Source organism: Aspergillus japonicus (genome assembly GCF_003184785.1).
Source record: "Aspergillus japonicus CBS 114.51 unplaced genomic scaffold BO86scaffold_1, whole genome shotgun sequence".
NCBI lineage: Eukaryota > Fungi > Ascomycota > Eurotiomycetes > Eurotiales > Aspergillaceae > Aspergillus > Aspergillus japonicus.
In genome coordinates this window covers 839340-864613 of record NW_020291638.1, presented here as the reverse complement: position 1 = coordinate 864613, position 25274 = coordinate 839340, and the positions used below count along the sequence as shown (strand labels likewise).

At 52.8% G+C, this 25274-nt stretch overlaps 10 protein-coding genes across 10 annotated transcripts; 4 read left to right on the top strand and 6 right to left on the bottom strand.

Moving 5' to 3' along the window:
* Positions 1-90: 90 nt before the first annotated feature.
* BO86DRAFT_351427 (uncharacterized protein) lies at positions 91-2260 on the bottom strand. Its single transcript, XM_025669431.1, has 2 exons — positions 2025-2260; positions 91-1959 (listed from the first exon to the last, which is right to left on the bottom strand). Exons 1-2 carry the CDS (start codon positions 2206-2208, stop codon positions 215-217), a joined length of 1929 nt encoding a protein of 642 aa, XP_025533442.1. The 5' UTR covers positions 2209-2260; the 3' UTR covers positions 91-214.
* A 184-nt stretch (positions 2261-2444) lies between these two features.
* Positions 2445-3952, top strand: ksrA (3-dehydrosphinganine reductase). Its single transcript, XM_025676919.1, has 3 exons — positions 2445-2737; positions 2802-2933; positions 2985-3952. Exons 1-3 carry the CDS (start codon positions 2594-2596, stop codon positions 3816-3818), a joined length of 1110 nt encoding a protein of 369 aa, XP_025533441.1. The 5' UTR covers positions 2445-2593; the 3' UTR covers positions 3819-3952.
* A 298-nt stretch (positions 3953-4250) lies between these two features.
* On the top strand, positions 4251-6655 carry BO86DRAFT_452338 (sterol desaturase family protein; the record flags this gene model as incomplete). The annotated part of the gene is made up of 4 exons (XM_025676918.1): positions 4251-4962; positions 5041-5785; positions 6459-6514; positions 6599-6655. The coding sequence occupies exons 1-4, from the start codon at positions 4483-4485 to the stop codon at positions 6653-6655; spliced, it is 1338 nt and encodes a 445-aa protein (XP_025533440.1). The 5' UTR covers positions 4251-4482.
* A 160-nt stretch (positions 6656-6815) lies between these two features.
* BO86DRAFT_424267 (60S ribosomal protein eL6) lies at positions 6816-8120 on the bottom strand (the record flags this gene model as incomplete). Its single annotated transcript, XM_025675445.1, has 3 exons — positions 6816-7251; positions 7332-7667; positions 8019-8120. 3 exons carry the CDS (start codon positions 8118-8120, stop codon positions 7108-7110), a joined length of 582 nt encoding a protein of 193 aa, XP_025533439.1. The 3' UTR covers positions 6816-7107.
* Positions 8121-8457: 337 nt separating this feature from the next.
* Positions 8458-10459, top strand: BO86DRAFT_452336 (uncharacterized protein). Its single transcript, XM_025676917.1, has 3 exons — positions 8458-8697; positions 8801-9357; positions 9451-10459. The coding sequence occupies exons 1-3, from the start codon at positions 8647-8649 to the stop codon at positions 10046-10048; spliced, it is 1206 nt and encodes a 401-aa protein (XP_025533438.1). The 5' UTR covers positions 8458-8646; the 3' UTR covers positions 10049-10459.
* Positions 10460-10881: 422 nt separating this feature from the next.
* On the top strand, positions 10882-17831 carry cch1 (calcium channel protein CCH1). Its single transcript, XM_025670927.1, has 3 exons — positions 10882-12976; positions 13028-15349; positions 15397-17831. Exons 1-3 carry the CDS (start codon positions 11339-11341, stop codon positions 17755-17757), a joined length of 6321 nt encoding a protein of 2106 aa, XP_025533437.1. The 5' UTR covers positions 10882-11338; the 3' UTR covers positions 17758-17831.
* A 1210-nt stretch (positions 17832-19041) lies between these two features.
* On the bottom strand, positions 19042-20988 carry BO86DRAFT_5394 (uncharacterized protein). The gene has a single exon (XM_025677460.1). The coding sequence runs from the start codon at positions 20683-20685 to the stop codon at positions 19387-19389; it is 1299 nt and encodes a 432-aa protein (XP_025533436.1). The 5' UTR covers positions 20686-20988; the 3' UTR covers positions 19042-19386.
* A 25-nt stretch (positions 20989-21013) lies between these two features.
* Positions 21014-21550, bottom strand: BO86DRAFT_5387 (uncharacterized protein). The gene has a single exon (XM_025677458.1). It carries the CDS (start codon positions 21440-21442, stop codon positions 21053-21055), a length of 390 nt encoding a protein of 129 aa, XP_025533435.1. The 5' UTR covers positions 21443-21550; the 3' UTR covers positions 21014-21052.
* A 108-nt stretch (positions 21551-21658) lies between these two features.
* clrD (histone-lysine N-methyltransferase Clr4) lies at positions 21659-23161 on the bottom strand (the record flags this gene model as incomplete). The annotated part of the gene is made up of 3 exons (XM_025674856.1): positions 21659-22230; positions 22350-22973; positions 23065-23161. The coding sequence occupies 3 exons, from the start codon at positions 23159-23161 to the stop codon at positions 21659-21661; spliced, it is 1293 nt and encodes a 430-aa protein (XP_025533434.1).
* Positions 23162-23444: 283 nt separating this feature from the next.
* On the bottom strand, positions 23445-23913 carry BO86DRAFT_5390 (uncharacterized protein). The gene has a single exon (XM_025677459.1). It carries the CDS (start codon positions 23800-23802, stop codon positions 23506-23508), a length of 297 nt encoding a protein of 98 aa, XP_025533433.1. The 5' UTR covers positions 23803-23913; the 3' UTR covers positions 23445-23505.
* Between the last annotated feature and the right edge of the window lie 1361 nt (positions 23914-25274).

Sequence of the window (25274 nt, the reverse complement as noted above, 5' to 3'; positions counted from 1 at the left end):
TTGAGTCTTGACTCAACGATCAACAACGTATACTTAGTGAACTATTTACTACTGGCAACATAGTGAAGGCGGACGACGAAGACTCGTGGTGGACAATGTTTGTATCATCAAATGGATTATATATGTACAAGTAAGAAAAACCCTCCTTTTTAGCACACAGAAAACGCCGGTGAGAAGCAGCAGTGGTATATATCCATCGAACGGAGAAACAAGACTAGAGCTTGACACTCTTGACCAAGTTCTTCTTGATACCAGTAAGTTCACCACCATATCCACCACGGCCTTCACCGCCCTTGAATACCTGGCGCATGCTACCCAGCTTCTTCTTCTTCTCTTCGAACTTCTTTCTCTTCTTGACACGGGGGTTGCGAGAGTCCTTGCTGCGCTTGGGCGCAAGACCCTTGTTCTTTTCGATCTGGTAGGTGATGGCACGCTTGCCATCGGGCCCGACCTCCTCCTGAAAGTGCACCTCGCCGCCTTCACGGGCAGCGGCGGCGTGGGCCTCTGCGCGCGCCTTCTTGTCGTCCTTCCGTTGTTTGGAGCGAGCTGCAACCATGTCGTAGTAATCGTCACTATCGGACTCGCCACCGCGGAGTTGCTTAGCCACGCGGTCATCCTCCTCGTCACTGTCACCACCAAGCTGCTCGGACTCCTTGAGTGCCTGTCTACCACGCCTCTCGGCCTCGGCATTGAGGCGGGCCTGGCGATCCCGCAAGCGCTCGCGGTAAGGCAAGTCTGCATCACCACCAGCATCGCGACCGGCTGCGCTACGCTTGTTGGCCTTCTGTGCAAGCTGGGAGGTGTAGAAGCGAAGAGAGCGCTTCTGCTTGGCCTTCTCCTCGGCTTCCTTGGCGGTGAGGGCATCCTCATCACCGAAGTCCGAGTCGTCTTCGTCCTTGGCCACCGTCTTGGTCTTCTGAGCCGCGCGTTTCTTGCTAGGCGCAGTGACCAGCTTGGAGAGATCGGCCAGGTTGGCTTCGGTCTCCTCGAGTCTCTTCGCTCTCCGGGCTTCCGCTTCCGCCAGGCGGGCTTCGGCTGCCAGTTGTGCCTTGGTCTTCTTCTTTTGCTTCTTGTCCCTCTGCTCCTTCTTCGTCGGCATGTCGACCTCAGAAACATCCGAGAGTTCGTCTTCTTCGAGCTCGTCTTCGGAGACGTCGGAGGGTTCTGACTCGGGCTCGCTAAGGTCCTTGACAGACTCCCAGAGTTTCCTGAACTTGACGAGAGTGGCCATCACAGGGTGTGCGCGGAGCTCGGCGGGGGAGAGGGGAACAGGCTTGCCGGACGCGTCCTTAGCGGAGGTCAGGAGCATGAAGTACAGGCTGATGGTACCGAGGTAGGCGGAGAGGGCACGGAACTTGACGACGGCAACGGGCGCATAGTCGGGGGCGTTCTCGGAGTCATCATCGGCGTTGAAAGTTTCGACGGCCTTCTTGAGCTCCTGGAGAGTGGGTTGGAGTTCCAGAAAGTGTTTCGAAAGCGGCTCGAATTCGGGGTATCTCGACTTGAGAATCTTCAGCTTCTCATCCGTGCTCATATCCTCGGTGATCTCGACTTGTGGGAGGACTTCCGTCACTTCTCCACTGTCTTCCTCCGCATCGTCCGCCTTTCCGGATTCGGCCCATTCCGTCTCGTCGAAGCCGAAATCCTCCTCATTCATGCTTTGCAGGTGCTTCTGTTGGAGTCTCTTGGCCTCCTCTTCTTCTTCGAGCGCATCGGCTTCCGTTTCGATCTGGTCGGCATTGTAGAAGTCCTTCTTCGAAGAGCCCCAGGCGGCAAGGCCTTCTTCCTCGTCCTCGGAATCGGCTTCTTGACTACCGGCACGCTTCTTGGATTTCGATGGCATATCGTCCATTTCATCGTCGTCGTATCCGTCCTCCTGGTAGTCGTCCTCGTCGTCCTCGTCCTCGTCCGCTGAATCATAGCCCATGATCTCCTCGTCCGATGGCTGCAGCATTGCCTCTGTGATCACATTCGGTCAGAACCAATACTATAAGTATAATGAGAGCTGATTGGAGTCCGCCTACCATCTTCAGCTACCTTGCGACGACGCTTGGCCTCTGGTGCTTCCTCCAACAGAATCTGATCGCGACCGGTTTGAAACTCATCCTCAGAGTCATCGAATCTCTCCTCAATGTCAAATTTAGAGGGTCCAAAGTTGTCTTTCTTGGGGGCCGCAGGGCGACCACCGGCCTTTCTTTTCTTACCCATGATAAGCGTTGGTAAGGTGTAGTATGTGAATTGTAGATGTGAAGCTATACCCTCCGCTCCGGTTTCGATAAACTTTTGCGATAAAATTTTGGGAGGGACGCTCACCGCCCGAGTAACGCTAGCCCGGAAAAGAGAGCAGAGTGGAGGGCAGTTTGCACCGTTTGGTTCAGGGTGGGACGGGAAGGTCTACCGAGGCCGCAATTGTTCCTTCCAGTTGAACATCAAAAGATTCCACAGTCAACAACAGTCAACAATAGTTCGAATCCAATTGTTTCAAAATAGCAGGAGCAGGTCACTCTTGACAGGGATAGGAAGAACCCTCTTTGTGGACTCTTAATCTCTCGCACTCCATCTGTTTTGAATTTCTTCCTTTCTCCTCTCCCCCATGCATCAACTTCTATCCTTCATCCATTACGATTCTTCCCCAACTATATTGGGAGTTTCGACCATCCTCTGCGGAATACTTCTCTATACCGTCAGCAAGATGCTCGGCTTCGGATCTCGTAACCATTTCGTTGTTGAGGGCAGGGTATGTGCTATCCTATGGGCTGATTCCTTTCAAGCAGGGCACTGATTCATTTGTTGTTATGTAGACCGCAGTGATCACTGGCGGCTCCGAGGGCATGGGCAAGGCAGTTGCTTGCCAGCTTGCTGAAATGGGGGCCAACGTCGTGATAGTGGCACGAACTGCTTCCAAGCTTCAGGCTGCGATTGAGACCATGAAGGTAAGTCATCCTGCTGATCTTGCTGAGGTTCAACGCTCATGGTGATTATAGCGAGTGGCGGACAATGTTGAGCGGCAAAAGTTCCACTACATCAGTGCGGACTTGACCGACCCTGCAGAGTGCCAACGTATCATGGCCGAGGTCACCGAATGGAACGATGGACAAGAGCCTGATATCGTCTGGTGCTGCGCAGGATACTGCCATCCTGGTTTCTTCACCGAGACACCCATTAAGTCGCTAAAGGATCAGATGGATACCGTGTACTGGACTGCAGCCAACACGGCCCATGCAACTCTGCAGCGGTGGCTTACCCCTATCAGCCCCAGTCGGCAAGCTCCAATTCCAACTAGACACCTCATCTTCACCTGCTCCACGCTCGCCTTCGTGCCTATTGCGGGCTACGCTCCCTACTCCCCAGCCAAGGCAGCTATTCGCTCTTTGTCCGACACTCTCAGCCAGGAAATTGAGATCTACAATGGTTCTCGTACCTCTAAGGCACGCTGCGAGGCTCCAGCTGCAGATGTCAAGATTCACACGGTCTTCCCCATGGGAATTTTGAGCCCAGGCTTCGACAACGAACAGAAACTCAAGCCAGCTTTGACTAAGCAGCTGGAGGAGGCCGACAAGCCACAGTCCCCTCAGGAGGTTGCAAGTATTGCGATCAGTGCCCTCGAGCGAGGCGAATACTTGATTACTACGATGTTCGTGGGCGACCTCATGAAGGGGTCGGCTCTTGGACCCAGCCCACGGAATTCCATCATCAAGGACACATTGACCGGTTGGCTCAGTAACTTGGTCTTCCCTGGGGTGATTTTCGACCTGCGACGGAAGGCCTGGAAATGGGGTGTGAAACACGGTCTTCCCACAAACCCCGATGGCAATTGATGTGTCGTGCTGTTCGCTCTGCTTTGAGTCCTTGTTGCCTGGTCTATGTCCTAGATACCCGGAGCTGCGTTCCTCATTCTTGCAGCCATTATTATCTTCATTCCTAAAGAAAATGTACATATAGCCGTAGTCTTAATCCATGCTTCATTATCCGACACGTTCTTTGCTTGTCTCTCCACAGAAATCACAGAAATAGCTACAGAGAATCGAGCTAGAGAGCGCAGGCTTGGTTGAAACCAAGGACGATAGTCCGAGATTCTTTGGTGCACGTGTTTCATTGCTTTGTTGAGGACAAGGAAGAAAGAATTGGTGGCTTGGGGAAGCGGACAAAGCGAAGGCGGGATGCACCAAATTAGCCGGGGCCAAGCACCGCCGGCTTATCCACGGTGGGGGAGCATTTTTGGTCGCGTTATCCAACCGCCGCAGTCACAACCAGCTTCTTTCAATTCACAAACTCGGGATGGCTATATAGTCTTCGCTCGAGTATCGCCGTCTCCGTGGGCGTTGTTGATCTAGACTATAGCTGCATCATCGCGCGTGAGGGAAAAAAAAAAAAGTTTCCCAACGCCGTTGCTATACAAGAATATATATTTACTGGTATAAATAAACATTACCCAATTCATCGCTACTGATACGTCGATCAACTCAAGCGCAGGTCACAACAATGCACCCATTGTTCGCGCTTCCGATCTTCTCTCTCCTCATCGCCCCAGTGTGGGCTTTCTGCGGCACCAGCGTCAATTTGATATTCTTCTACATGACATGGGCGACCCTGGTACTGTCGCATTCGGCTCTCCGTGTTGAGCTTGTGGGCACTGCCACCGTGCGGTTGCTGTGCTACGCTCTTCCCTCGCTCCTGTTCTTCCTGTTCGACATCCTGACACCCTCGGCCGCCGTGCTCCTCAAGACCCAGGGCGAATATGGGCTCCCCGCCGGCAACAAACGGGGCAAGATCCGGCGCAAGGACCTCAAAGTCGCCGTGTGGGCGCTCTTCAATCTGGTCCTGGGCGTCGCCGTCCAAGGTGCCATTGAACATACCCTCACCAGCCGCTTTCGCAAGGTGAGCCTGGTGAGAGTGACGCTGAAGCTTCCTCTCCCGTGGTCTCTGGTCCTGGAGATCTTTTGGGGATTGATCCTTCGAGAGGTGCGCATCCCTGCCGTCTTTTCTGGTTTGGTTTTATCCGTCCGTTCGCTAACTTGCACACTTTGATCACCGTAATAGATCCTCAGCTACATTATCCACCGCTGGGTCCTGCACACCAAGAACCCTCTCGCCCGTCTGCACGCCGCCTGGTACCACGCCCTGCGCGCCCCCTACCCGCTCACCGCACACTACGACCACCCGCTCGCCTACCTGATCGGCCGCTGGCTGCCCACCATCCTCCCCGTCGCCCTGTGGCGCCTGCACATGGTCTCCTACCTGGTCTATCTGGCCATCGTCTCCCTCGAGGAGACCTTCGCCTACAGCGGCTACTCCCCGATGCCGACGGGGTTCTTCATCGGCGGCATGGCGCGCAACACGGAGGCGCACCTGCACAGCCTGGGGACAGGCAACTTCGGGCCCTGGGGTATCCTGGATCGGGTGATGGGCACGGCCGTCGACGACAAGTTCGTCGAGGAGGATGGGGAGGCCGTGCCCTCGCCGCCCCGGCGGCGGCGGCTGCGGCCGAACAGCGGAAAGGCGGAGGACCGCGCTCAGCATCGCCGTCGTCAACACCCCGTTCTCCGCCAGGCGGGTGTGCTAATGGAGGATCTGCCGGCTTATGTTGTTGATGATCATCATGAAGATGGGAATCTGGTTGCGTTGGGAGGAGGAGATGATGATGATGATGATGATGATGAGGGGGTTGTGGGGGTGGGGATGGAGCCCCCGGCGCCGCAGCTGCGTCGGGTCAAGAATTATTGGGCGGGCGAGCCGAAGATTCGGCGGACTACGAGGGGGGCGAGGCGGAGGGGGAGGGGGGAGGGTGAGTCTTGATTGTGAGGGTGGTTCGATCTTGGGATGTTGTTGGTGTTGTTGGTGTTTCTTTGGGGTTGTGTTGGTTCATTTGTTTCTGCTTGTTACGTCATGCCTTGAGGGTGTGAATGAGTTTATGGATTGTATTGTATGGCTTTGGGGTCAAAAGGGAGTGAGGCTATTTTTTTTTTTTTTGTTTTTTTTCAAGCAAGTTGTATAGATTTTGTATAGATTTCTTCTTTTAGTTTGTATATGATTTGTTCACTGTGAAAAGTGGTTGTTGTTGTGGGATTTTCGCTCTGTGTGGGGGAGAGAGAGTTGGAGCCTTGGAGGGATCTTCTTATCGGAGTTGGGGTTGTCTAGGGTACTTTCTCCGTAGGCCCGCTTATCTAAATTGCCTGAGTGGGAGCCTATCCAGAGAAAACGCACAACTCGGGGGGTTTAGCTGATTTGGGATTGTTATCCTACAGTACCTAGGTACTGTGAGACCTCGCTATCACGAACCAGAGTGGTGCTTATACCAGGAAACCTGCTCAATCATGTACGAGGTCAATTTGGATATAGATTGGTACGAGACGGGAAAGACAAAGTTGTTACTTATATCATAGAGGTGTCGAGGCTCGCTATATCAAGGATCCACAGTACTTATATAATAGAGACCAGGAGCTGATTGACAACACCAGCTTTCTTGGTCGTGGAGCGACTGGCTATGTTGAGAGCTTGGAATCGATTTGGCGAGGTTCGTCACAGTGAGGTTAAGTCGAAGACAATGGACACTACTGGGATACTGATGGTAGTCTATCATAAACATAAATTTCTCTAGGAATGTGCTGTATCGCCAGGACCTGGTGTTGGTCCAGAGCTCATAGATAACAATTAGGTAGATAGGCTGGAAGAGAAGGTATTCTGCTTTTTTTTTTTGTTTCATTTCATTTCGGCTGGGTGATATCAATACCGGCAAAATCGGCCACGCTGGGAAAGGGGGTATGGGCAAAGACAAAAGAGAGCAGACCAAAGAAACAAAACGGGGTCCCGTGAAATAAAGAGATAACGAACCGGTTTCTTCTTTTCCTTTTTGTCCGCATTAAACAAGTTCTTAAGAAAAACCGCAATCCTAAGCAAACATGAGGCCTGAATCGAGTTACATATATTTCATGAAAGGTTTTGTTTTTTGATTTCTTTTGTTTTGGTCTTTTGCCCCATTTCCCGGCGCTGCAAGTTCGCTTTTCCCACACTTGACCGAGAGAAACGCCGACTTTGCATGGTTAGCCGCCTTTTGACAGGATTCCTCCACACAAAAACTACCGAACCCGCGGCCGCCGCGTCACACATCTACCACTTCATCTCGTGGGGCTTGTCACCGTTGCGGAGGCTGAAGCTGGAGGCGAGGTAGCTGCCAAGGAAGTTCTCCTTCTTGACGGAGGCCAGGATGGACTGGTCGATGGCCTTCTGGTCGCTGGCACGAGCGCTGGCAACCTGCTTCTTCTGTACCGAGGGAAAAACATATCGAATCAGTATTCATGTTCCGGAGAGGACCAACTGGACGCAAAACGTACCTGGGGCTTCTCTCCCTGCTTGAAGAAAGCCTCCTCGGTCTTCTTCTCGGCCTTCTTCTCCTTGGTGAAGTAGTCGGCAGCGGAGACCTTCTCAACGGTCTGGGCGTCAACACCGCTGATGTCGATGCGGGTGCTGGTGGCGATCACATAGCGGGCGTTGACACGACGGAGGGGAACACCGTTGATCTTGAAGGGACCGGTGACGAGCAAGACACCCTGCTCGAGGTGCTTGAGGAGAACGACACGCTTTCCACGGAAGCGACCGGCGAGGAGGATCAAGACAGTACCGGGCTGGAGGCTCTCGCGGACCTTGGCGGGGCGGATAGCCTTGCGGACCTATAATCGTGCAAAAGAGGCCATGTTAGAGAAACGACCTATATCCCCATTTGCGATTCCACCACAATATCCAGAACCACCATTGCCGATCCAGAAGGGCCGGAAGATGCGATTTGTCCCCTATGTTCAAAGGCTCATGGTCCGATTGACACCACTGGCCCTGGTTCCCTCTTGCCTTTTCATCTTCCCCGGATCTTCTCCGAACCCGGAGAGGGTCTCCTCCTCTTTATAACATACCCAGCGCAATTGTCGCATTCATCCATAGTTTCCAAATCGCATCTTCGAAGCCTCTCTGGTCGGTTCGGAATGACTCTGGCTCTGTGCTTCTCAGGGTGATGTCGGTGTACTGACTTTCTTGACCTGCGACTCGTCATCAACGGGGTACCATTTCTGGGCCTTCTGGGCCGGCACAGTCCTCTGGCCCTTTCCAAACTGCTTCGTCAGGTCCGACATTTTGGCTACCGGGACGAAGATGGTCTGAAAAGAATGTAGGGGGGAGGTGGTGGTTGTCGACGGCGGGTGGTTGCTGGAGTTGATGTGTGACTTGCTGCTTTGCGCCCCAGGTCGGGAAAGTGTGAGTTTGTGTGAACGCGAGCCCTAGCCGAAAGGCGCTAGTGCCGATTCGGAGGGGGTCTGATAGCGATAGAGCCGATAGCGCCGCTGGATGCCTGAGGCGGCACCTCCGACGGGCTCGGGTCGTCGGTAGACCCCAACTATGCACTTCGCTTGGCTCTGTCTCACTCAGTAGGTCGAACGAGAGAGAGCTACCTAGTAGTCCATCAACCTAAACATTACTGGGGTAACTTCCAACTGACGTACCTCGCTTTGTTCAGCTTTTGTCTATTATCCTAACCTACCAGTCTTTCCACTCCCAACCCCGAGAGCAACCTCGGTTGCTATCTTTGCTTGACTGGAATACCTTCAACTTTAAAGGTCTTCTCAGAATTATATCCTCCTGTTCATTCACACCTCGCCCACCATGTCCTTAACCCCAATCATCACCTTCAAAGCGGGTATCTGTGACCTTGAGGTGAGCTGTCTCCCAGAGCTCCGATCTCCCCTTTACACACTGGAAACGTTGCATCTCCTCTTCTGATGCCGATGCTGACTGTCTTTCTCTCCTGGTGTATCAGTCCGGCAACGTTGTCAAGCCCAAGCCCACCCCCGGATACATCTACCTCTACATCGAAGATGAATTGGTACACTTCTGCTGGCGCCCGAGAACTGCCCCTCACACCGAACCTGACTTGGATTTGGTGATGGTCCCTTCCGACGGAACCTTCACTCCCTATAAGCCGGCTGGCAACGCTGCCCCCACCAATGGTCGCATTTACGTCCTGAAGTTCTCGTCGAGCTCGCAACGGTACCTGTTTTGGCTGCAATCCAAGTCGCAGCACGAGGGTGGCAACCCCAGCTGGTTCAGCCCCAGGGATATCCGACTGGGTGAGATTGTCAACACGTTGCTGCAGGGTGAGGAGGTGGACGTCGAAGAAGAGATTGCCAACCTGCCTCGGGGCCCCTCGAGCGGTGGCGACGACGACGAGACCATGGAGGATGTAGAGGGCGTGGATCACGACCCCAGCCACAACCACGGAGGCAACAGTGGAGGTGCTGGCCCTGATGCTACCGGGGGCGATGTCCGGGAAGAGGGCCAAGGATCGAGGGAGGGCGGTGCTGATGGTGGAAGAGCGTAGGTACATATCTCGACAGTTCCTCGTGTTCACCCTATCTCTACACTGGGCGGACTGGCTGTACCCTTCGAGCTTTTTGATAGTTTTCATAGATATGCTACTGTACGGAGTGCTGACTGGGAGTTTTCCGCCTGTAGGGCCGCTGCTGACTCGGATCCTTCATCTGTCGTGCAGAGCTTTCTGCAGTCTCTGGGCGGGGGTGCGCGCCAATCCCAAGATCCCGAGCGGCCTTTCACTACTCTGCAAGATCTCCTTCCTCCGTCAACTACGCTTCCCTTCTTGGCGGCCGCCGACGCCAAGACCGTCGATCAGCTGCTGGGCTTCTTGCCCCCGTCGCTTCTCCTCCTGGCACAAGATATCGACGACGCGGCGGTAGCTGATCAGGACCCCGAGATCGCGGAAGCCGCCATGGGATCCCTCGACGAGGACCAGAAGAAAGACATCCTGCGGAAAGTTCTGCACTCGCCTCAGTTCGCCCAGAGCCTCGCAAGTCTGACCGTGGCTATCCGAGATGGTGGATTACCGAGCATTAGCGAAGCCCTCAAGATCCCCGTGGAGAATGGCGGGTTTATGCGTCGAGGGGGAGTTCCGCTAGGGGGTGGTGATGCTGTCGAAGCGTTCCTCCAGGGCGTGCGGAACCACGTGAAGGATGCGACAGCTGAAGGAAACAACCGGATGGAGACTGATTAGATTTTCTAGTTTTAGCCTGTCCATAGTTACAGTAAATGTTTTTATTCGATGATGCCTAAAATTTCCCAGTTATCTGCCAGCCCTACCGTGTTCATATGAGTTAGGGTTAGTGTATATTAAATATGGAGTCACTGGTGTTGTGATGTCTTGAGAGTTGAGACATGCAAATTAGCGGGTTCTGCATGGATGAAACTCGATGGACGGAGAGTGGAATCTATTTTTGGATGCCCCGGAGGTGTGGTGGGGACCAGCTTTGGTCGCAGGCAGCCATCGCTTGTTCGGTGTGGCGCGCGTGGTGGCTATGATTACTGAGTATGTACTTTCAGTCAATTGTGGAATGTTGATCTTGACTGATGGATGTGAGTGACGTTTGGAAGGAGGTATGGTACTGATTAGAGTGCTGGACTGCGTACGTAGTTTAAGAGTGGAGGAGAAAAGAAAATCTAGACTCGTTGTACCAAAGAAAACCCAGGAATACGTAACTGATAGGTTGCTCAATTCTGTCAGGGACGGGGGGGGGGGATGAGGAAAGCATGAGGCAGGCCGCGGGTAGGGAAGTGATCCATCGAACCAGAATAATGATGTTTTTCTTTTTATTTATTTTTTTAGAACCATTTTTTCCTATAAGGCTCGGATGTTTAGCAAATGCTGGGGGTCTTCCTCTCCCCCTTCAGCCATACAGAGGTCGTGGATGGGTAAATCGCCCCAGTCGAGGGCCGCATTGGCGTAGTTCCAGACACTCCATTCATGTCCATCATGTCCATACGTCCATACACCGTTGCTGTTTCTGCCAATCTGTCCACCCACTGACTGAATCCCCCCCCCCCCCCCCTCCCTAAAAAAGACACGATCAATTTGGGTCTTCCATTCCCCATCGGTCTGACTTCCTGAGTGTTCCATTCTAATGATCGAATTTCGAATTCATCATGGTCGGACACTGGCTTTGATTGGTTCCTGGCCCACGTTTTCCGCTCGGGGAGCCCACCTCGGCCACCTTTCAGCCCTTTTTTGACTCTTTCGACTTAGACCGACTGCTTTGCTTCGCCTACGTACTCGTACCTACGAGTCCAGTACACTACTTGATCGAACTACTACTAATTCTCAGCTCTTTCCCGCACCCTCCGCCTCCAGCGGTGAATCTCTTCTTTCCTTTCCCCCTGCATTTGCACCCTCGCACGCACCTCTCGACTGCTGTTTGGGAGCCCTGCGTCTTCCCATCCTCCCGACTCCCTCTGGACCTGCAGCGGCCTGCGATGTCTGCGTTCGGTTAGCGCATCAGAACTGCCCCCCATGGCTTCCAGCAGCCATGACCGCGGCACTGACGACGACGAACACCTCTCTTCCCAGCACTCAATTCCCTTGCAGGACCTCTCTGGACCATTCGACTCTGATCTCGAGCCGAGAAATACCGCCGGTGGAGTTGCGAGCAGGCTGAGCCGGTCATTGACCGGCAGAGGCCGCAGCGGGATCAATTACGAGCGCATCGCGCATGACTCTCCAATCGACAGGGTGGTCGGCGTGCCCCCGCATCACCACGATGAGGACGAAGGCGCTACGATTGATGACCCGGGCGCATTCGCCCAAGCAATCTCCTCGGTCGGACTCAGCTTCGACCCCTCGCACCGTGCCTCTCTCACGCCCGAACCTACCCGCGATGGCTCCAGTATAGACCTTGACACCGTTCCCTTGGACGGGGCCGAGAATTATCTCGCCCACACCGATACCTACACCGATACAACCCCGTTGACAAACATCCGAAACGTACAGCCCATGGGTGGCGCCTCCAGCTCCGAAGACATTCTGCACCACGATGACGGATACGGTGCGCCCACAGCCCAGTTTGCTGCTGCTGCTGGCAATCCGGATGCACGGTTGGGCGACGACCTGGAGGGGGGTTTTCATGGCAGACGGCGCGGGTTGAGCAGCCCCGGCGAAAGGTCGCGCTCGCTGTCGCCCTCGGCCCCCGGGTCGGCTTTGCAGCGAGCCAGTTCGATGATGAAGTCGATGTCTCAGCGTATCGTCAATCTTAGTAACGAGTCGGAGGTCGTGGAGCAGTCGATATTGAGGGAGGAGTCGCACAAGAATGCACGGATGGAGGAACCGCCGGCCCTGCCGTCCTTACCCGACTATGCGCACGATACACCGTCTCCCCTCACGCCTCGCAGCCCGGCGGCTCATCATCACGAAAAGCTACCTTCGAACAGCAAGGCGTGGCGCGAGGTCGGCAACCCGTTGAGGGGCAAGTCCCTGGGATTACTGGGCCCGAATAATGCTCTTCGAATGTGGCTGTGTGACATCTTGGTTCACCCTTTCACTGAGCCTTTTATCTTGCTGGTGATCTTCATCCAGACAATCCTCCTGACAGTCGAGTCATCTCGTTCTGTTTGGAGTCACCCTCGCGATGTAAATTGGGGCAATGCCCCCACGGATTATGTCTATTTAGCGATCTTCATCATTTATACCCTCGAGGTCGGCGCTAGAATCCTGGTGTCCGGCTTAATCATCAACCCTGCTGAGTACAGTACGATCGACCGATCATTGGGCTTCAGGAAAGCCGTGATTGAAAAGGGGAAAAACCTCATCATCCCCCAACGTCAGTTCTCAGTGAGAAAGTCATCCGTCGCTCCGGAGCAGCCGCAGGCTTCGATTATACGGACGTTCACGGGAGGCTTAAATCAGTTGGAAAATCAACATCAACTGGAGCACCAACTAGCCGATGATCCGTTGCAGAAGAGTCGCGTGAGACTGGCTCATCGTGCGTTTCTCCGCCACTCGTTCAACCGTCTCGACTTCGTCGCGTTGATTGCTTATTGGGTTTCTTTTTTTCTCTCGGTTTATGGGGTCGAGACTCGCCAGCAGCTGTATGTCTTTAGCATGCTCAGCTGTCTCCGAATCCTTCGTCTTCTGGCCCTGACGAATGGTACTTCTGTAAGCGTAGCACTCACCGCTGTACAGCTGACATCTAGCTAACTCAATTAGATCATCCTGCGAAGTCTTAAGAAGGCCGCGCCACTGCTCGTGCACGTTGCATTTCTCATTGGTTTCTTCTGGCTCCTGTTTGCCATTGTCGGCATCCAGAGCTTCAAGTCCAGCTTGCGGAGAACTTGTGTTTGGATCGGGGTAAATGGTCAAGACAACTATACGCAGGATGAACAATTCTGTGGTGGCTACCTCAATGACGGCCAACACATGCCATGGCTAAGTGCTGACGGGCTTCCCACCACATCCAGCCCGAAGGGTTACATCTGCCCTCAAGGGTCTTTATGCATTGAAGGCGACAACCCTTACAATGGGACTATGAGCTTTGACAACATCCTCAACTCGCTGGAGCTTGTGTTTGTGATCATGACATCGAACACATTTACGGACATTCTTTATTACACTACCGACAGTGACTACCTGGCCGCGTCTCTTTTCTTTGTGTGTGGGTTGATCATTCTGAGTTTGTGGATGGTCAACCTGTTGGTTGCGGTCATTACGCATTCCTTCCAAGTCATCCGCGAAGAAAGCAAGCGCAGTGCATTCGCCGTGCAGAAGATAGACTCGACCGACAAGGAGGACCCGTCCGCTCGCAAGATAAGTACTATCAAACGCATCTATGACAAGACGGAATGGCTTTGGGTCTGTATCATCATCTTTGACTTGGTCGTGCAAGCCCAGAGAAGTGCTTCTATGGGCGCTGATCGCCAGGCTCTTATTGACAACACAGAGATTATTGTTACCATCGTATTCCTGGTTGAGATTCTCTTGCGCTTCGCCTCCGACTGGCGCAGTTTCCATACCAAAGCCCGGAATTGGGTTGATCTGGGCTTGGTGATTGTGACTTGTGTCATTCAAATCCCTGTCATCAGGAACACTCGTGTTTATGATGTCCTCACGATGTTCCAAATTCTTCGAGTGTATAGAGTAGTCCTCGCGTTCACGGTGACCAGGAACCTTATCATGGTAGTCTTCCGCAATGCTACTGGATTGCTGAATCTTATCGTCTTCGTCTTCCTGATCACGTTCCTTGCATCCATCTTCGCAACGGAGCTCTTTCGGGGTCAAATCCCGGAGGAAGACGATGGCGGAGACTTCATCTACATTACTTTCTCCGATATCTACAACTCATTTCTGGGGATGTATCAGATCTTGTCTAGCGAGAATTGGACGGACATCCTGTACAACGCCACGACATACACGGAAACCTACAAGACTTCGTGGATCTCGGCAACTTTCCTAATCATGTGGTTCATTGTCTCCTGTTTCATCGTTCTGAACATGTTCATTGCTGTGATTCAGGAAAGCTTTGATGTATCAGAAGACGAGAAGCGGCTCCAGCAAGTCAGGTCATTTTTGGAGCAGAAGCAAGTCAACATGTCTTCGCAGGGAAACCTGTCCCTCTCGAAGATCCTGATGATGGGCCGGAACTCGGAGCGCTACAAGGATCCTCTTGATCACGGGCCAGCGGCGCTGGAGATGCTACTGAAGGATGCTGTTGTGCAGGAATTCCTCGACGAGCAGGAGCCGCCAGAGTCCGAACGGAGGGAAAGCGTGCCGTTGGAAACGACGACTACAGCGGAGACGTCGCAGCCTGGTATCTTCTCGCGCACCTGGAACAAGTTCGCGACATCTGTCATGCGTCGAGAGCCCAATCCGTTCTACTCCAAGCTGAAATTCTCGCGAGCATACGACGAATTGGATCCGAGGACAATGGCTCGGGAAGTTGTCTCGGCCGCCGAGCAGAGAAAGCGGGCTCAACGCGACTATCTAATGCGCCACCCCAATTACAACAAGTCATTGTTCATGTTCGCGCCGGATAACGCAGTCCGGAAGTTCTGCCAGCGTATGGTCGGTCCCGGACGCGGCACCCAGCGAGTGGAGGGTGTCGATCCATATAAGCCCGTATGGTTCACCTTCTCTGCTTTCATCTATGCCGCCATTGTCGCGATGGTTCTGCTGGCCTGCATTACTACTCCGATCTACCAGAGCACTCACTTTCAAAATAACCGAGACTGGTTCACTTACACGGACATGGGCTTTGCGATCTTGTTCACGATCGAGGCACTCATCAAAGTCATTGCTGATGGGTTCTTCTGGACGCCTAATGCGTATTTCCGAAGTTCATGGGGTTTTCTTGATGGCATCGTCTTGATAACTCTTTGGATCAGTGTGGGAGGTTCGTTGTATCAGGACTGGGGTCTGACCCGGGCGATTGGGGCTTTCAAAGCACTTAGAGCTCTGCGACTGCTGAACGTCAGTGATAGTGCCAAGGGTACTTTTCATTCGGTCATCATCGTTGGAGGATGGAAGGTCATTGCTGTAGGTTCACTGCCGACGAGGATGGTTGCAAATGCTAATGTTGTTAGGCTGCTGCGGTCTCGATGAGTTTTCTGATCCCCTTCGCTATCTACGGGGTCACGCTTTTCGCTGGGCGGATGGTCCAGTGCAATGATGGCGATGTAGCCGGTAGCCTGGACGCCTGCATCGGCGAGTATATGAGCTCGCCTTCCAACTGGGATGTGCTTGCGCCTCGAGCCGCTGCCAACCCCTACTACGACTTTGACAATTTCGGAGACTCCCTCTTCATTCTGTTCCAGATCGTCTCCCAAGAAGGGTGGATCGATGTGCAGCAGAGTGCAATGAGCATTGTTGGGGTCGGACAGCAACCTCAGGACTACATTGCGCCGGAGAACGGGCTGTTCTTCATCGTGTTCAACTTGCTCGGTGCCGTCTTCGTTCTGACCTTGTTCGTGTCTGTTTTCATGCGCAATTATACGGAACAGACCGGAGTGGCCTATCTTACTGCGGAACAGCGTTCGTGGCTGGAGTTACGGAAGCTGCTGAGGCAGATCAACCCTTCCAAGCGGTCCTTCGACAACAAGACCAAAAAGTGGAAGATGTGGTGCTACCGCGTGGCTGTCAAAAAACACGGCCGATGGGCCAAGTTTGTAACTTGCATTCTTACGCTTCATCTTCTGCTGTTGGTCTTGGAGTTCTACCCCGAGGCCCATCTGTGGAATTCGATCCGACAGATCTTGTTCTTTGCGTTCAACATCGTCTACATCGCCAATGTAGCGATCCGAATCCTTGGCCTTGGCTGGCACCGATTCAGCAGAAGTTCCTGGGACCTTTACTCGTTGATCTCGGTACCTGGAACCCTGATCACGACCATCCTGACCTTTGCGAACTCAGGCCATGTGGTCTCTGAGCTGAACAAACTCTTCCTTGTGTCGATTACACTGCTGATCATTCCTCGCAACAACCAGCTCGACCAACTGTTCAAGACAGCTGCAGCCAGTTTCACGGCGATTGGCAATCTGCTAGCCACCTGGTTTGTGCTGTTCCTGGTCTTCGCGATCGCAATGAACCAGGCGTTTGGCCTGACCAAATTCGGCTCTCAAGAAAGCGACAATATCAATTTCCGCGACATCCCGCGCGCCCTGATCCTCCTCTTTCGGATGAGTGCCGGTGAGGGATGGAACGAGGTCATGGAAGACTTCGCCACCATGGAACCGCCCTACTGCACGTACAGCAGCAACTACTTCGATGATGACTGTGGCAGCGCACCGTGGGCTCGCTCGCTCTTCATTGCGTGGAACATCATCAGCATGTATCTCTTCGTGTCGTTATTCACGTCCCTGATCTTCGAGAGTTTCTCGTACGTGTATCAGAAGAGCAGCGGGCTCTACGCCATCAGCCGCGAAGACGTCCGTCGCTTCAAGCACGCATGGGCTACGTATGATCCGGATGGCACGGGATACATCACCAAGGAGCAGTTCCCGCGTCTGCTGGGAGAGTTATCCGGAATGTTCTCCATGCGGATCTACGACGGCGAATTCACGATCCCGCAGATTCTGGAAGAATGTCGGGTTGACCGGCGCGACTCGCTTCTTGCGCATCGGAGAGTGGTCGAGGGGCTTGATCTGGACAAGATGTCTCGCATCCTGCGGCGCATCCCGGTCGAGAATATCCGCAAGCGACGACAGCAGCTCAACTCATTCTACGAGGAAGTGTTGGTGTCTGCAGACCCGGTGCGCGGCATCTCGTTCCACTCGTGTCTCATGATCCTGGCGCATTATAACGTGATCAGTGACAGTAAAAGTCTCCGGCTCGAGGAGTTCCTGCGCCGCCGAGCCCGCCTGCAACGGGTGCAGGAGACCATCCGACGGCAGACGGTCATCGGGTTCTTCGACACGCTGTACTGGTCGCGGCAGTTCCGCCGCAAGGTGGAGCACAAGAAGTCGGCCCGGATGAGCGCGGTGCCACAGTTCTCGGTGCCGGAGATTTTCGTGGACGACGGATCGCAAGACGAGCCCACGGCCATCACCAACGTGGCCCCTGGCCCTGCCGACCCCTTCGGTGGTGGTGGTAGTGGTGAGGAGCCCCTCCAACCGATGCTATCCCCAACCTCGCCCACGCGACGCGACGGCGGTGGCCCGTCCCGACTGGGCGGTCTGCCCCCAATCGACACCAGCATGGGCGGACGTATCTCGGCGGCGAACTCGCCGACCGAGTGGTCGAGCATCAGCCCGTCGCTGTCGCCGCGGCGGGAGCGGGCCAACACGACCTCGTCGTACGGCAGCGGGCCGGACGTGCTAGAGGAGATCCAGAGCGCGACGTCGGAGCGGCCGCCCAACGTCAACGACGTGATGCAGTCGCTGGGCGACTCGGCGTGGGGCGAGAGTATCCGGCGTAGTTTCACGCAGCGACGACGGTCGGGCGAGTAAATATGCGTGAATTTGTTTGTGAGCCTGTGCCCATGTGGAGCATGGCTTTTTTGTGTTTTTTTTTTTTTTTTTTTCTCTGTTTAGCGTTCTACCATTCCTGTTTGTTAGCTCTGCATCTAGACATTCTGTATCTCGGAAAGGAAGCATGCTAGAGAGGTTCCATGTACAGTACATTCAGGGGGAGGGACCAGGATCATGTTAAGTGATGATGATGTTGATGATGCGATTTGATTGAAAATACGGGTGAATTGGACTATGTGGATAGATAGATACAGTGTGGCATTCAGTGACATTGTACTCTGTACTGTACAGCAAGACTCGATTCCGAGAACTCCGTAGGGAATCTGTTGCTCCTAGCAATTTGGGTCTTGAAGAATGAAGAATCCAACCCGAAAGCATAGAAGAGAACTGTGTAGAGCATAGTGGAGTGATCTAGTTACTCGGGTTGTTGTGTTGTATTGTGTTGTGTTGTTTTGCAGGGTGGGCTGCCTGCCTTGCCTGCCTTGCCTGCCTTGCCTGCCTTGCCTGCCTTGCCTGCCTTGGTATAGATCCATCACGTGGATGGATCGAATGCAATGCAATGCCAATGCAAATGCATGGCCTATCACTTTTTTTTTTTTTTTTTTTTTTTTTTTTTCCACATCACCATTGGGAGATTACGGAGTGGGAAAAAGCAAGAAAAGAAACAAGTCTTACATCATGATTGTCAGTTTCTCCCATCGCTTATTAGTTGATTTTTAGGGGTGCTGTTCTTTTCCGCCTGATTTGCGTTGTTCGCCCTGATTCTGGGACCTAAATTAGGTTGGGGAGAGAGACTCCTTGTAAAACGTGACCACCACAAAATCGGGTTCCTTCTTGGGGAGGGAAGCAGGCTACTGACTAACCTGAAGGAGCGGGAATTAACTGGAATGACAGGGCGTGATCTCTGGTTTGGGGTGGGGCTATTCTGGGTTAAGTTGGTGCCCCGGATCGGGCAATTGGCTTGCACTGTAGTTTAGCGGACAGAGTGAAGTCTTGTCCTGGACTATACTGTACTTCCCCGAATCACTGAGACAGAGTCCGAAGGAGGGAGACTGCTCAGCTCTGCTCAGCACGCAACCCCTTGAAACCGGCCCTGAGTCAGGAAACTTCTCTCATAAACTGCAGCAGGAATGTGCTGCAGTCGGAAAGAAGTTCAGCAGTTCAGCAGTTCAGCAGTTAAAGATTCGGCTGGAGCGGAAACGGGGCGGGAAGGGAAGTGTCTGTTTGCAGTTTAGTCATTTCCATTAGTTAACTATCAAGTAACTTAACTATAAGTTATGATGGATGGATCGGCCCTTTCCTGGTCCTGGTCCTGGTCTTGGATGTTGTCATCATCACCTGGAGTTATTCTCTGTGTCCTCGTATTGCGATGAGGGCTTTTCGTTCCGAGTCTGACTTCTAACTACTACACTACTAGATTGAAGTTGATCTATCATCCTCGTCCGCATCCTCACCCTCGATTCATCACACGGGATCCATCAGACTGAGACTAAGTCTGAGTCTACTTGTGTGACTTGCTCACTCTTTTTCCATCATCATCATTACTACAACCACTACAACCATTACTGCCATTACTGCCATCTACTCCGACTCTCCTTCTTTCACTCACTACTTACTACCTGACTCCTCCCTCCATCTCAATCCAATACCACTCATCCCATATATCCATATATCCCCCCTCACCTCGACCACGACCACAATCATGTCCGCCCCCAACGAAACCCAACAAACCCCCGGCCTCCACCTGCACACCACCTTCGCGCTCCCTCCGCCCTCCTCATCGCAATACCCGTACCACCACCACCACCACCACCAACACACCCCCAAACCAACCACGAAAAGAACCACCCTCCCCACCCCCTCCACCTCGCCCACCATCTCCCCGCTCAGCTCCACCACCACCAGTCCAACCTCCTCCCCCATCTCCAACCCAGAATCCATCTCCTCCGCCTCCGACGCCTCGCTGTATACCACCGCCTCCCCGCCCCCATTCGCTTTCCACCGCTTACACTTCCCTTCCTCCCCTAGCAGCAGTGGGGGGAACACCACCACCAAGACCGAAACCACCACTAGCATCACCAAGCCGCAATACAAATACCACTTGAACCCACCCAGCAAGCAACCCGACCTCACCACCCCGCCCCTCAGTCCACATCTAGTCCCCTTCAACCCGGCGCCGAGGACAGCGAGCCAGCACGAGCACGAGCAGGAGCAGACGCAGCCGCACAGTCCCGTCCCGGCATTCTCGCTCCTTTCTCTCTCCCTCTCCCCCGCGCTCTCGCTCTCGCTCTCCCGATCGCCGTCGCCGTCGCCGTCGCTTTCCCTGCCGCTAAACCAGCAGCAGACTCCTCGAGCGCGACAGCTGCAGCTGCAGCTGCAGCACCAGCACCAGCAATTCCGACCCCGAATCCTGTCGAAAGCCGAGAAGGAGGTCCTCGAGGAACAGGGCCGCGCGGCGGGCGATGCGGCGGAGCGGGCGGGGTTGGGGTTGTTGGAGCCGAGACCGGTGCCTTTGCCTTGCACGGTTGCGGCGGGCGGGATCGGGATGATTGGCAGGGGCAGTGGCAGGGGAGGAGGAGGCGTGGTGGCGTTTGAGGGGATTGAGGAGGTTTTGGCGGGGTGAAGTTCTTCTCTTTCGCTGACTCTTTCCTCGGGGTGGGGGGTGGGGGTTGGAGTTTTGGGGTACCTGGGGATAGCACCGGGAACAGACTGCGTCCGATGGATGATGGAAGCTATAAGACGGTCAAGGGTCGGTCGGGTCGGCTGATTGACCCACCCTGACTGGAGACAACTGGCGAGAGTCGAGGCAACAGGTGCCGTGATTTCTTGGAGGCCCTTGGTTTTTGAATACTGTGTTTGGGACTTGGCTAGCGATCGATCACTGAGGGCGTTTTGCTCAGGGGACATTTTTGTTCACGTGTTGGAACTTGTTCATCTGGATACGGGCGTTGGATACGGGCGTTTGGACGGGCAAGGCGGTGGGGAGTTCTGGTGTTTCTGGCTCTGGCTCTGGCGGATGCTTGTGATTTTTGTTGACTGTGTGTATGTCTGTGCAAGCTTTGTTCTACTTGCCGGCTGCCAGTATCCTGGCTGCTGGGATATACCTTACACCTAAGTACCTAATCTACACCTAACTACTTTGGATATGATTGTTGATTACAAATGGTCGGGTTATCACATAATGCCAGGTGGGGACTAGCGTGAGAGCTGGTATCTACAAGATGAGGATATCATAGGGAAGTCGGAGTCTGTCACTTCGATTCGAGTTGTAGCCCTAGATCTCTATCTCCAAATCGTAACACAATGGAAACCACTGCATGGGCAGAACGTGGTGAACGCAAGGCGGTGAAGACCCCTCAGGCTGCATGCAGGCTGTCTGTGATGGTAATTGCAAAACAAAGTAAAAGGCTGGAATGTACTGGACGGACATGATCAGGGTATCGTGAGTCGGAGGGAAACATGTGCAAAAGGGAAAATGTGCAGGGTTGTGCGTGTGCGTATGTGTGTTTTGAGTGGGAAACAAAAGTATGACCACCACCACCACCACCACCACCACCAGAAGATGGTCAATGCACGCGGGAGTGGATAAGGACAATAGAGGTAGGTGGATAATCCAGATCAAAAGGGTTAAAAAGGCCGGCGTGTTGGAAAGACGTCTAAACATACAAAAGGTATGTAAGAACGCCCTTTTTTTTTCTGAAGCAAAGGCTTCACCTGGAATAGAAGATCATCTTGCTCAAACGCGTCAGGGGTATTATCACAGGACGCTGACCCATCGGCAATGCTACTACAAGGACTGCAGCAGCAGGGTTCAGTTCTCAGGGCATGCAAAGCAAGCAGACAGAAACGAGTGACCAGCACAATCGCACTGCAATGTATCTCACCGCACCCCCTTCTTCCGCTGGTTCGGCCACAACTGACCCCGGCAGTTCGCCTCGCCGCAAAGACACCGCACCGCGCTGGGATCGATCTTAGCGTTCTTGCCGACGACGCCGCCACCGACGCCGCCGCCCCCCTCGGAACCGGGGTTATAATCAAAGGTCAATTCCGTGTTCGGCGGGATCTCGCGCAGGGCAAAGAAAGCCAGATCGTACAGGTCGCGATCGGCGTGGTTGCGGGAGACTGGGATCATGCGGCAGTTCGGGTTACACGAGTGGTTGATGAAGCGAGTCGGGCCGCCGAAGTTACGCCCGTCGATCACGTACTTGCAGCCGGACTCGGTAACTTGGTCGTCTTGGTCGTCCTCGTCGTTATCTTCGTCGCTGCTGCTGCTGCTGGCGTCCTCCTCATAGTCTTCGTACTGGCCGTTCAGAAAATCGAGACTGAAGAGGTAGGATGTACCGTGCGCGGTGTGAATCGCTTCGCGGAGATCGGCCGCCGCGGTGGTGATCACTTCGCCGGTGTAGCAGTCGATGAATTGGCCGGCGCGGATACGGTCCGGTGAGCGGAGGCCTATGGAGATGAAGTCATGAGTAAGAGAGTCTCACACCGTGGGGTAAAAATCAAGAAAGAAAGAAAGAAAGAAAGACAGAAAGAGACGATGGAGTTGACTAAAAACACGGGAAACTTACCAAACCCACGATCCCCGGTATAGAAAATCTCCAGCCGCACGGTGCGTCCGTTCTGGACGACGCGATTCCAGCACCCCGCATTGCACCCACACCGGTCACTGCACTCGTAGATCATGGCCTTGCGCGTCAGGAACTTCGGATCCAGCACCATCATGTGCGGGTCGTCCGGGGCGCGCCGGTACGGCACGATGTTCGTGTTGCTCTCATCCTCCTCCTTGGACAGACACAGGCAGGTCGCCTCGTCGCACACCCCGTCGCAGGTGCACCCGGCGTTGAACTCCTCGGACACAGGGACCACGCCCTTGCGCAGCGGGTTGGTGTTGACGAACTCGAAGTTCATGATGAAGTCCGCCAGGCGGGGCTCGGCGGCCGGGTCGTAGGTGACCTCCGGTCCCCGGATGGCCCGCAGCTTGCGTTGCATCGTCTGGTGCGTCTGCTGCCGGACGTCGGGGGGTCGGGTCAGCAGCGGGCCAGGGGCGCCGAGCACCAGGGGCGTGTCGGCTCGCTTGACCCTCTTGGCCTTCGGGTAGGCGCCCTTAATGGCTTTCCTTTGGTAGGCGTCTGTCGGGTAGTAGGTCTGCGAGAGGGCTGTGGGGGGTTGGAGTGGGGGGGTTGGTTTGGATACTAGGGAGGAGGAGGATGCACGGCCGTTGATGGAGGGATATCCAGGGGATTTATGCTCCAACTGGCGAGATGATTGGGGAGGGATGATGACATCTGCGATGGTGGAATGGGGGATAGAAGCTGAGGAAGAATCTGGGGTGGGTGAATGGTAGGCTGAAGGGGCAGTGGCTGGCCAGGCGCTGAAGCATCGTGGACTCTGTCTGCGTCCAACACTCTGGGCCTCTTGGCTTGAGATGCTTCGGCTCGAGCTTGGTCTGATCGGCTCAGGCTGGGAGGCGACACGCCGCTCGAGCTCACGATGGTTCGACCTGTCAAAGTATTTTGACGCTGCTAGAGCAGAGAATGCATCTTTTGCGTCCGACTTTCTTCTCTTCACCGGCACTGCCTGCGAGACATTGAGTGCGCGGTGAGCCAGGCTGCGTGAGAGTGAAGCTGTGCTTGCAGATGGTGTCTAAAGCCCGAGTCAGCTACCATTCCCAGGGCATTCTGCCTTAACACGCTGTTTCTTTGTTTAGGGGCTATTTTGGAAATTCTAAGATACAAAAGCACAAACTTTAACACAAGATATGCAGGATATATTGAAAGAGATAGAAAATAAATAGGCATAAGGAACTCCAGGAGTAATCTGTTGCTGTAAAAAAAGGCCGTATAGTGATATAGCAACATAACAGCATAGCAACGGGAATACGCAAAACAGCGGGGGATCCTTGAGAGGCGGTAACCCCCAAGAAAACACAGATTTGAAAGGCAGAAAGACCCCAGCAAAACTCACCTTATTTGACCCGTCCAACTCCGAGTCTGCTGTCAAGTCAATGAACACAGCCGGCATGGTAGCCACAGTCCAGACCAAGGAACCACCGATATTGTAGTGTCAAAAATCAGGCATAACAGACCAGATGGAGGGAAAGCGGTGTTGAGGCGGTGTTCAAAGGAAGGCTTTCAGGAGGGGAGGGAGAGAAAGACTTAACAAGATAGTCTAGCCTGTTTAAGGAGTACCCTGCTGACTCAGCTAATATCAAGTGAATGATATCTATATAGAGATTTCAAAAAGTCAGGGAATAAAACAGTCCTAAGTAAACAAAATCAGCATTTTTCTTCAAAATATTGAATTCGGTACAGATATACCACAACAGACTAACACACATTCAAAATCCCAGAATGCCCCAGATCAACTGGGAAGATGGTTGTGCTGATAGCATGTCCAGCAACAATTCTGAATTGACCAATCAGTAACCTTAGATGAACTGCAAAAGTAGCAGCCGGCTTCGACCCGCCCAGCCGAGTCCGTTTGCGCATGGGTAAACCAAACAGCGTTGGTCATGTCCAGATGCCAAGCACCAGGCAAAGAAACACATTTCAGGTGTTTCAAGGCAGTCTCCCGGGGCTATTATATCTGAATATGATGTTTCAAGTTAAATAGATACTCTGTCTGGGGCAGGATCACAGCCTGAACTTGCTTTATAGATCTTGTTGTTTGTCGGTGCGGCCATATGTAAGGGCCCAAACAGCCCTTCCAACCTTTGCAGATATCCGCGAAGGGAAATGTATATAGACAACCTAAGGCGGTGGTTATATAACGGCTAAGCAAGCCGGCCGCAGCCGCCCCCAAGAGCAGCGGCTGCCTTACAAGTTAGGCAAGGCAGCAACAACACCTTAAAATAATATATTAGCACTTTTAGCTTTATAAAAGCTATTTATTTATTATACTATTTTATTTTTTAGTTTTTATAATCTTATTATTTAATACTCTGCAGAATAGCCCGGTAAGCAATAGCCGGCTATAATATATAAAGCTAAACTAAAAGTAATTTTTTTAATTTAATTATAAAAAACTATATATTAACTGTAGGGGATAAATTATCTATACTAAAAAAAAAAGTACAGGTTTCAACTTAAGATTTTTATAAATATTTATATTTACTTAAACAGATTGCCAAGCTGTAGAAACAGCTAGAAATTAGTATTATAAAAAAGTATTTATATAAAAATTTAAAAAACTCCAATTCCAGTACTATAAAAACTAAAAAAACTGGTATATATATTAATTTATTTATAAATAAAAAATAATATAGTATCTGTAATTATATTATCTACTGTATATTTATTACCAGATAAAAGTTAACTGTAGAGGCTAATAACTAAAATAAAAGCTAAAAAATATATATTATAATAGCTTATCTAGATTATATTTTAAATAATTTATAAAAAGATAAGGCAGCTGAATTCTACTATAAAAAAAAATAAACTGGCCTTTATAAGTTTTTTAAAATATAGCTGGGAAATTCTATAAATAAATAATAA